Source organism: Caloenas nicobarica, chromosome 7 (assembly GCF_036013445.1).
Source record: "Caloenas nicobarica isolate bCalNic1 chromosome 7, bCalNic1.hap1, whole genome shotgun sequence".
Classification (NCBI taxonomy): domain Eukaryota; kingdom Metazoa; phylum Chordata; class Aves; order Columbiformes; family Columbidae; genus Caloenas; species Caloenas nicobarica.
Genome location: NC_088251.1, coordinates 18,662,159 through 18,673,836, shown reverse-complemented (window position 1 = coordinate 18,673,836; position 11,678 = coordinate 18,662,159). Strand labels below are relative to the sequence as shown.

At 37.4% G+C, this 11,678-nt stretch overlaps 1 protein-coding gene across 5 annotated transcripts in view; it reads right to left on the bottom strand.

Annotated features, from left to right (window-relative positions):
- Positions 1-1,115: 1,115 nt before the first annotated feature.
- MAPK8 (mitogen-activated protein kinase 8) overlaps positions 1,116-11,678 on the bottom strand; it is a 52,102-nt gene continuing 41,539 nt past the window's right edge. For 4 of the 5 annotated variants that reach the window (XM_065638363.1, XM_065638360.1, XM_065638361.1 and 1 more), the window contains exons 8-12: positions 11,340-11,522; positions 10,391-10,515; positions 9,359-9,422; positions 7,369-7,446; positions 1,116-6,326 (exon numbers count right to left, since the gene is read on the bottom strand). In XM_065638363.1, the coding sequence (XP_065494435.1) occupies positions 6,181-6,326; positions 7,369-7,446; positions 9,359-9,422; positions 10,391-10,515; positions 11,340-11,522 (596 nt within the window). In that variant the 3' untranslated portion in view covers positions 1,116-6,180. Of the gene's footprint in view, positions 6,332-7,368; positions 7,447-9,358; positions 9,423-10,390; positions 10,516-11,339; positions 11,523-11,678 lie in introns of all 5 variants that reach the window. The other variant, XM_065638364.1, reaches the window with a different exon arrangement.

Here is an 11,678-nt window from a genome sequence, read left to right as displayed (position 1 = left end):
TTTTTTACCATAGCTTCACCTGTACAGACTTCCCAGCCTGGAACACCCCTTCCAGTATTATGCAGGCAAAAAAAGTGTAAGTAACTTCCAGTGAAAGAAACCCACCACAAGCATATGCTTAAAAAAATACAAAGCCAAACAGCACCATTCCGGAATAACAAAAAAAACTTCTGCAGGTCTCCATGGCATTTCTAATATGAAAAGGAAGATTAATAATGATAGATTATTGAATTATCTACATTTGCTAGTGAGTTCCATGCAAGCCAGCCGCATTATGGAGTGTTTCAGCTCTGGGATGAAGTCACCCACAGACAAATCCATGGTAGAGCTAAGACTGTCACATGTCTTGCTCTACATTAATATATTAGTTGGAATCAGCTACACTTTATGCTAATATATGCAAATAAAAAAAGAGCATTTCTGAGCCTCACCACACTTCTAGAAGGGCAGCTCACGAATGGCTGGTCCAGAGGAACAAAGCAGGCTGCATGGTACCGCCCATGGTCACAGTACATTTCCCTTAAAAAAGTACCCAAAGACACTGTAACACCACCCGGAAAAACAAAACTCAAGAGCATCCTGAGTCTTCAATTAAAGAAAAAAACCCTGAGAGCCTTCCAGAAATGAAGGCAATGAAATGCATTACATCAGGATTTAGCCCCACTGCAGAGATGCCAGTGCAGGCAGCAGCCCTGGCACCCGTTAGCTCTCCAGAAGTCAGATCCCCCAGGCTTTTCCAAAACTCAGTTTTGAGAAAGGTTTTTCTTGAGAGCACAGGGACTGGGCCCTCTTTTCATACACTAGACCACCCAGTGGCTTACCTCTTTCTGCAACACGGGGTCTTGGCAGCTGTATTTCCAGGAAAGAACAAATTCCACAGTCTGTGGCACATCCAAAGTCCACGGGAATGGAGAAATGGAAGAAAAATAGCACTTTGCTCTAAGTGAGCTCACACACAAGAGAACACTTTAAGTACCATTAAAAACAGATGAATTCTCCAGAAGGACTGATGCTAATAAAACTCCAACTGCAGCCTTCTGAATCCATACCAAATCCATTCCAGCCTAACAATGAAGAAACAATAAATTCATAGTGGTCAAACTTTTTTTCCCCTTTTTTATTTAAAATATCATTATAACCAATTGACATACTAGATAACAATGTATACATTCCAGTGGTGCACATGTAATGACCTATGGCATGAATGATTAAAAAAACCACAATGTTCTCAGTAATGCCCCACCAACAGCTTATTTGGAGGGAATAAAGGAATAGCAGGAAAAGGTATCAAATGTGGGGAAGAAAAATAATTACAGTTTTCCCCAATATTTTTAATGGTGTATCTCCCTCTTCATATTTCTTGGGACAAAATAAGATTAAGAATATATTTCAAAAGGGGCAGAATGAATGATCACAATAATTAGGGGTTTTTTTTCAACTTTAGTAATAAAAGTTAAACAACTCTCAAAAATAGACTAGATATTGGGCCTACAAAAGTAATTCATCTGTATGCAAAGCTTACCAAGAATTATTCCTTTTGTAAAATGTAAAGGATGAGCTGACATTACTAGTAAGCTATTTTTACCTACAAAACCAGACTACAATAATCAAATCACCAATTTACAGCTAACACAATATTCTAGATGTAGATTACTGTACACAAGCTATATATTACACATGAACATCTTACATGAAATACATAAGAAACATACTTACTGATATTGTCTCAACATTGGCCACTAGGTTTATTTTTCTAAAGGAAGTGTATTTTCTATTCACATTCAGTGTAGTTCCAATAGCAAGGGATAGCTTTGCTTACTTAAGAAACGTAGAAAGTTTGTGTGAGGTAGTTCAAGAAAACCTAGCTTAGAATTTTAACTGCAGAAGTAGAAACACAATGTGATCTGATTCATGACATATTTCTGTAATGCAGAGCTATCTAAAGAAGAGAAAAATGTGAAAGAGATCACTTAAAATACCACTTTTATCCAGTGCCCTGAACTAAGAATAAATTAAATGAATTGAAAACTTGGGTAGGCAGTAAAGCATCACCACATTTCTCCATTAAAACCTTCTTTCTAATCCTACTGAAAAATGCAGACAGCTCTCCTCCAACTCCAGTCCTCAAGCTAAATACGAAAGAACCAAAACACTGATAGGAAAATAAAATGTAACAGTATTGACAGGTCACTGTCAATAGCAAATAAAAACATATCTAGAAACAGTAATTCACTTCCTTTAGCAACTTGTAACAGCAGTAAAGCCAAGTGTAAGATGAACCGTCTTCTCTCCTTTCCCCCATAATCAAGAAACATTTAATGTCTCACACTTTGGATTACTGGCTGCGTAGGAACTATACCCATGTTCTAGCTTTTTGACCATTTTTCTTTATGCAATGTTGAGATGAATGCTGTACACATGAATGCAGGAGGGTTATATTCATGCAAACACCTGTCAAGGTGCTTAATTTTTGCTCTCTGATGAAACAGCCTGTGTTCACAGAAGCAATTTTCCATAAAACAAACCCACATCAGTAACACACGACTTCCTGTGGCACTGAGGCAGCAGAGGGTGCTGTCGCCCCACACACCCCAAATACACTCACCACGTCCTCCCCTGCATCCACACCCCAGGGCTGGCAGGGGGCTGACCCAACCATTTATGCTGATATTATCTTTGTGTCTAGCTGGAACTCTTATCCAGAAAGAGACTATTACATATAGCATTGCAAGGTTCTTCTAAGCTAAAAACCCAAGCTGCACAGCACCTTCATAGGGAAAAGTGCCATGTCTATTCGGCTTAGCCAGAATGAATGCACTAGAGGTGACCTGGTCAGTCAGGCTGCTCTAATACTACTGCTCTGGCAGTCCAGCTTCTCACACACACTAACACACAAAAACTTCGATTCTGACCCCCCTTGTCTTGCATTAACAAAGACTTCACAGAGCAGGGGTGCAGCACACACTAACAGTACTAATTCCCACCCCCCACTTCAATTTCAAAATCCTGAAGAACCTACTTCTACAAAAGGGAAGGAGCTATTTTATCCTTGATAACTGCCACAGCTCTGACCAGAGAAGGTGGAAATTAATCTCGTTGTTATTATTGCCCAACTTTTAACCTCACCTGACATAAGAAATCAGACAGCGAGCACATTGTAATTCAATCCCTAGCAACTTCCCATGGATTGGAATGGCCCTAGAGGAGGAAAGTAGCATGCACTTTTAGTGAAGCCTGTTGTCATGAGAAGATTTTGAAATAATAGACTAAAATAAAGCTTAATAATACTTTAAGAATAAAACTGTACAGTGTATTAGATAGTATATGAGCTAACAGCATAACAATAGACAAAGACAGCTAAACTTTGCTGCCTATTTGTTTTCTATCTGCGGCATCGTACAACTACCTACGAAATAATTTTATATTTCAACAAATAAAAAGGGAACTTGACTAGCATGTTGTTGTGATACTTTGGTTACTGAACCTGATTTTCTTGTCTTTGAAATTTGCCATCGCTTTAATTTGCCCAAAACATAAGCAACTGAAAACAAACCAACCAACCAAACTAACAACACTGCTATGAAGATGGTGCCAAAAGTGAACTCTAGGTTCCCGCTGGCAAAGCTCTGACCTCACTGAAGTAACCCCTTTAAACACAGCTCACTCACACGGCAATGTGTTGCAGTGGACAGTCCCACCCATTCATCAACCCTGCCTTAAAAGAAGAAAAGCTCAGTTCTACTTAGAGCTTATGAACCAAGTTACTACTGATAGCACACTGTGGTAAAAGCCTAGAAAATGTTTTACTCAATATTAATTTTAAAAGCATTTTTTCTTTAGGACACTGGAAAGTGCTAATAAAAATTCTTTTAAAGTTTCAAAATATTTCAGTGACCACTTCAATCCAGAGGAGTCCAAAACAAATCTAAATAGGAATTATATTTACCAAATTCTCTTCTTAATAGCACTTAGAGGCATCAGAAGTTGATTTTGCCAGTATTAAACTCATGACACTGGGTTGACCAGAATATCATTTGATCCTATATAACAATGGAGTACTGTTGCATGACCAAAATTTTTGGCTTAATTCATAGCTTAAACTTTGATAAAAAATTACAAAATAGACTGTTCTGTTGATCTCTGGTTAACTTGAGTAGGTTTTCTATATTCCAGTGCTAGATGAATCCAAACAAGCCCTGCCTATTCAGAGGTAACAGACAATTTGGCAGGATCCTGTACAAATAATTGCCTTAACATATGTGGTTTAGAAAGGCAATATTGAAATATTAGATACAAGTGAGGAAAGCAAAACTACACGCACACAGCACTTACCAGCAGTCTAGCCAGGCCAGGAAAACAACTGTGCAGTTTTATCAATTTAGTCATCTTTGACACACTACCATTCCTTGTAACCCTGTATGTTTTTTAAAAAGACATGTTAGATATTGAAAGCATTACTATCACTTCTGTTTTTCTGAAACTGCAAAGACAAATTTTCCTCTTCCAATTAGAACTCCAAAAAGATACCTATTTAACCCAACAAGCAGAAGGAACCACACTGAAAAGCATTAGACATTTCTGGATGACCTCTGTAGCCAGTTGTATTATTTGCTTATGCTCTGCGCCTGGCAAAACTTCTCTGGTTTTTTATGCCCATTTTTGTGAGCATTACTGATTTAAATTCCTCTTCACACACAAAATCTGCATCTACACAAGGCAATTAATTATACAGCCTAGCTTCACTAAAAATCTGCATTTTCCAAAGGAATAAATTCTGAATGGTTGTTTAACTCATAGATAAACTTAAGTCACTTATACATAAATCATTCGGTAAATATAAAATGTAAACAGTTAAAATACTTCTGTGAGGAGCAGCACCATTTTACATGACTATTTAGTAACTGTTGTATACATTTCAATATAACTTTTTTTTTATAAAGTGTATTGAAACCTGGAGCTTCAACATTGAAAATTATTGAATATTTATGACTTAAAATGAACCATTATAAAGATTTCTGCTACACTGGTCTCATGGTGAAATGAAAGAGATAAATATTAATTTACACAGCACTACTTCCCCTTCCTTTGGATGGCATATATTGCTCACTTAATGCATTAATTACAGAAATCCTGAGGTTCTCCTACCGCTTAATGGTTTTAGCAATCAGTTACTTCTGGTGGAGAAAGAACAGCTGAAGCTTTGCCCCTATTGCATTCGTGTCATTCCCTCTTCTACCCCAAAAGCACTCACCTTCATAGACAAAACCAGTAAGAAACAAAACTCCCAAGAATCACATATTATATGAAAGTACAGCTACAGCATATTCATTTTCCCTGTTGGTAGTCTAGACATCCTGGATGAACTTCATTTTGTGTGTACAAAAACAGGCTACGAGCTAGAAGTAAACAGTTTATTTGCATTGCAATGTATTATTCATGAAGTATCCTCATGTTTTATGGTGATCACAAGATTTGGCATGCCACAAATCTGCAGAAAACATCACATTACTCTGTTAGGCTAGATATTTCTGCAGCTTTGAAGATATGCTTTGCTTTCTTAAGATCATAAAACCACTCAGATGAGGTTACTTTGCAAAGGATTGTTTACTGTTTCTCTAAAAAAATTCACTACCTGTTGCTTTTGCTGAAGTAGTGTAGGCAAGTGACCAAAATAAAAGAGGATTTTATTCACCGCCTGGTATGCCCAAAACTACAGGTGGCTGCGCTGAATTCTCTCTCCGCTCCACCTGGACATGAACATGCAACCAAGCATAAAACTTGAAGGATATCATGAACAAAACATCTGGAATAAATTCTAATTAAAAAATTGAAAACCTATAAAATCTTAAATAATTTCATTATATGGTAATGACCACAACATTAATATGTGCTTTGATAAAACAAATCTTACAAATTCAGTAAAAAAAGATCAGCAGCATAATAGTAAAGCAAATATGCAGATTTTAAAACCACAATAAAAATTATCAGGTTTAATATTTTACAGTTAATTACAGCAAAAAAGTGGCTGCTTTTAACACAACTTACAGTTTAAAATTACAGCACTTTATGATGAATTCTACCATTATTTTTGAAGAAACACTCAAAAATACCACCAAATTTTAAAGGTGCCCTATTAATGACTAAAAGGACCCCGCTCCCACCCCCCAAAAGACCAAGTAGTCATCTACAGCAACCCAGAGGTCCAGCTGAGGTTTCTAGACTGCTGTCTGTATCAGAGGCCAATGTTGGATCTGTTGACATTGAAGACACATCATTGACAGATGACGATGAAGATGGATGTTGAGAGCCATTGATCATTGCTGCACCTGTGCTATGAGAAACAAAACAGCAAATCAGTTGCAGATACAGTTGCACGGTTCAGTCCTTGCATTAGTCTGTCTCTTCCTAATAGCCATTACTTTCCCCTGTTTTGGCAAGTTTGGAGAAATGTGTCTCAGTTCATTGTCCAAGTAAATAAAGCCCACAGGTCTTTAACATGGGGCTTAATGAATGGAATGTCAGAACCACAGAACTCACATGGCACGATAACTGCCAAATTACAGTAAATGGCTGAAGGTTAAAAAAATCACAAACATAGATAATATTGCATAAAGCCAGAGCTACGGTATCCTAACTAAATGCCGAGATGCAAAGCTAGAATGTATCTATATATTTAGATAAAGAAAGAAGGGGACTGGTTTTTTCCATCAGATAATCCCCCTTCAGGCTGGGAAATAGCTGGTGCTCAGCCACATCGCATACATTCAATCTCAGATACACCGTGATTCTCCAGACTCTGGACTTCAGTGAACTTTGAGAAGAGTCACCAACAGCTGTCCCTCTCTCACCACCATTTTTCAATGGTGCAAATGGAACTCTATCAATGGTCAGTCAGTAGCCATATTTCACTCCAAAATTCAGCAAGAGTTTCTGAAAGTGCTCCATAATTTCCCTTTCTGTTTAGAGGGAATATTCAAAGGAGAAAACCTAGAAATCCTGTTTGTTTACCTAATGGATGTAAGCAGTGGTTATATCTTTATTTGAAGCTGCACCATCTACAAGTTACACATCTAACCAAATTATGGCAAGAGTACTAGTACATACCAAGATGTTTCTTGAGGACTGAAACAAATGAAGCGTCAGTTATGTGGGGACAATAACAAAGGAATTTACCAGATTAATAAAAAGAGATGTCAACCTCGTACATTCCATTCAAATAAGCAATATCATGAAGAGAATTCAAGAGGCTATTGGTCATTAAAGAGTCATATTTTTGGGTTAGGTTAGTCTTGGATATCTTGAACAGCTTTACTCCCTCCTGACCTACAACTCAATGTAACTCTATACTGTTCTTTTATTGTAACCAACCTAAAGGGGCTGGCTGTCCACGTATAACTCCATTCTTGGTTCTCTCCTCCAGGTCCATGACTTCCTTGTATATCAACTCTGAAAATGCAGAGAAGAGAAGGCAAAAAATGAATTTCCAAACCCAAGACTGGATTGATAACCCATCTCCCTTAAAATGTACATTTAAGTTTCATAGGTTTATTACTGTTCAGAATTAGTTTTGAACAGTAGGTTACAGAACAACTGGCAAGTGATGTAAAAATGTACAATTCTCTTCTGTTGGAGCTACAACGGCCTGGCACTCTCAAGAACACACAGACATTCCTCTAAGACTCTTTTGTCCAGGCTGCTTGGGCACCTGAGGTTAAACTTAATGACCATTCAGTTTTTATCAATGGCTTCTTTGGTACAAATAAACTTGATCAGCAGTCTTCAAAGGAATAGGTAGGATCAAGTCCAAACAGCATTTCCATCCTCCTGACACACATTTGCCACTGTATTTCCCCAGCAACAACATCTAACGGTCCAGATCACCATGAAATGAAATACAACACTGACATATAAATTGCTCTCCAAATGAAAGAAGCAACTTTGTCTTCCAGTTACAGAAGTTCCTCATGCTTAAAAAGGTCAGAAGTGCTTCTAACATGAATCATACACCCTCTGTACTGGCCAGGTTTCTAGGCTAATGGCAGCTTATTACCCAGAAAAGACAATGAATCTACAGAAGTAACAACAGAAGGACTAAACATGTTAAATGCAACTCCTAAGTAGTAGTATTCTGACAGTCAGTTCTTATCTGTCACTGGCAAACTAATGCAATGTACAAACAGTTTGGAAGAAAAAAGCATTTAAGAATTATAATTTCAAGGGGCTGTGGGAGTCTCAAAAGCAAATTCCATATTGCTTGAAATACCCTTAGCACATCTGCTTCAAAAGGGAAATAACTTTGCTTGGAAGGAGGATGGTAAGAGAATATCCACAATTCTCCTTATCTCTGCCTTTACAATTAAAACTCAGTTTCTAATAGAATGTGACTTAAAAGTGCAGTAGTACTAGATTTTACAGACTTGTGTCCATTACCAGCCAACACAATGAAACTGACAAAAAATGATTAATAAACCATTTTTCCCTCTGGGGATAAAAAGGCTATACAGGCCTAATGGCCCTTCCTAGACTTTTTCAGTACAAAGTATTAGATTGCTCAGTGCAATAAATTCTTGCTTAAATGCAACATTTATAGCCTGCACAGCTCTCTGGATCTGCATATTTTCCTAGCGCTAGGACCTTTGCAATAACACCACACCTTTTAAAAGCAATTTCAAAATGAAGCATAAGCTTTACAAGAAACAAAGATGTTCCCCTTTTGCTTTATCATTTTACACCTCATATATGACCAGGAAATATAAGCACCAAACCAGTGCTGAACACTAAAACTCATGCCCTTCAAGCTATGAGTCTTACGTCAGACTACAATCCGTTCCATACCTCAACCCCAGCTACTTTCTCAGGATCCCACAGTTGATAACCAGTGTCTCCTGCACTAGCTGTGATCTCATGATCTCATCCACTACTAACACTCCTTATAGCTGCTTCTTTCAAATCCACTGCTTGATTTGAAAGAGTGCAGTTATTGCTAATATGTTCTTCCCTTGAAGACTAGTGCTTTTTACTTGCATTGCTCAACCTCCTGCACCTTTTTGAACTGTAACAGTTTGTCTAGAAGAGTTACCTTCCCTAAAAATGCTGCCTTATCATTTGCAAGAGGTGACTGAAATGAGCAGGTCTACAACTGAGTGAACTTAAGTTCACTACAAAGGTTCAGCACCTTCACAGGAAACTCTTTAGTGTGCTGACAACCAAGAGGTTGTGAAGCACTGATCTATTCCCTTGCCATTCCCAACAGTTTAAGTAAATACTATTGGGTTGCTTGGAAGAACCCTAGTAACAGTAATCCTTGGGGCTCAGCCTACTTCCAAAGGCCTTAGTAAACTTAAAATGCCCTACTTACCTTTCCATTCTTCTATCGTGTGCTCCCTCTCATCTAACTGCTTATCTGGTATCTTTGGTGGAGGCTGAAAAAACAAAGTAACTCACAATATAGCAGTCAAAAGGGATACAAAACCAGAATAAACGAAAAGCAAAAATAGGCACTCAGAATATGAACCTGGTTTAAAAATACTTCATTTACTCTGTCATATATGCTCTCACACTTGGACTTGGCCTATTTTCTAGATGCTGCTGCATGTTCTAAACTTATTCCGATTAATAGATTTGTTTACCTTACTGTAATCATTAAAATATAAACTGAACAGTCTGGTAAAAGAGTTCCCAAGTGCAGCAGTCTCTAGCCCAAGCAGCCCTTTTTACCTACTTACTGTTAATTACTACATTTTCCCTCTAGCTATTATAGATCAGCGGAATTCTAGTTGCACCATTTACATCAGCATCTTTTTCTGTTCTTAGTGAGCCACCACCAACCACCTTTAAAAATGAGACTTTTTAAATAACCTGAAATTGTCCTGAAATTAATTTTTTAAGAAAAAAAATCAATTAAACCCTTTGTTCATTACTGTTAATAATTGAAAGCTCAAGATCTTGTACTCAAATTTTGCTGAAATACTTATTTCCTAGTTTAAGAGTACTATCAATCGCTACAACTCTTGAAGATATTTCTCTTGCCCAGGAGTGAATACCTCAGAATCCTATCAAGGACAATCAAACCACACTGAAACAACTGAAACTCAATAAATCAGAAAGATACATAAAATTTTTCAGATGCATTACTACATGTCCAGGAAATTATATGCAATTAAACACAAACACACACAGAGATACAGCTACCTGCAAGTTTGCACCCATTCTTAATACTATTTCTAATAAACATGTCAATCGATGTCGATATAAATGATTATGGCTCAGTTAAGCTTCTAGTGAAACGTGTAGATCATGCAATGATCTTTCAAGCAGTTGTATCAAGTATGACAACAAGTTTGCTTTAGTACAATACCTTCCTAATTAGAGACTTAAAACAAGAACTTACAGCTTCTGCTTCTGATGGATCATACCAAACATTGATGTATGGGTGCTGCAGGGCTTCATCCACAGAAATTCTTTTAGAAGCATCTATAACCAGCATTTTTGATAACAAATCCCTTGCTTGACTTGCTGAAAAGTGAAATTTTCTGTTTAGACGAGTGCCATAAATAGTGCACATAATACAGTATTTCAAAGCTCATAAGGACAGAAGAACTGGAGTAACCAAATTCCAGTTTAATATCTATGCAGGTCTCACATAACTTGGGGTTTAAGAAAGTGGTCCATTTAATGGGGAAAAAAAATGAAGAGAAGAACACAGGTGTGAAAGGAGTTGGACACGTTTCACCATACATCTTCAGCATACAGTGGCCCTTGCCATGACATTCTTACGTGAAATATAACAGCCGTCAGTGCAGCCTTGTCTGGAACAGCAGTGGGGCAAACACCTACTATGCCTTTCCTACAGTTTATGGGGTAAAAAGTGTCATGTACTGTGAGTCACAGAAAATACGGTAAGTCTGTGACTCCACTGAGTAGGTAATATTTAAAACCAGAAACTTATTTCAGTAACTACAGGATATCTATGTATGATGAACAGAAAAAATTTCTTCTCATTCCTAGAGAAAGATGATCTGCCCTGCCTACACAACTCTATTCCACCACCCTCCCCCTACTCTTCTCGAAATCATTTTGGCTTGTGTTACTGAGAGGAATATGTATATTTACTTTTCTTTGAAAAGGTATCTCCAGAATGGGAGTTGTTTCAGAGAAGATGAGAAAGTAGAGGTAAGCATATACCAGCACACTCATGCACTCCCATGATATAACTATTGCAATATTTAAATCCTTAGTGGGATCATTTTATAGTGAAAAAACCTCAAGATACATTTCTGTTCAATATATCAGAGTTTTAAAACTTTCAAAGTACACAACACACAGAAAACAGACCTTACCTTTAAGCTTATTGTGTTCAGAGTCAGCTGGGAAAAGGACATCTGGAAAGAGCTTTTCAAAACTATATCCAGCATATTTAGGTCTGTTCTCCACATAAGTTCGGACTGTAGGCTGTAATTTCTTCATAAATTCGGGGCATGGTGTTCCTAGCTGCTCTATAACTTTATTCCATTGATCAATATCTAAGGTTATGCAGCTAAGAAAAACAGTGTCTAATTTTCACCTAGAAATTTATGCTAAAACCACATGAAATAACCACCAGAGAGAAAACACAGAAAAATTATATAATAAAATATCACACTCATAATTAGTTAGGACTAGCTTATTAGAGAAAACAG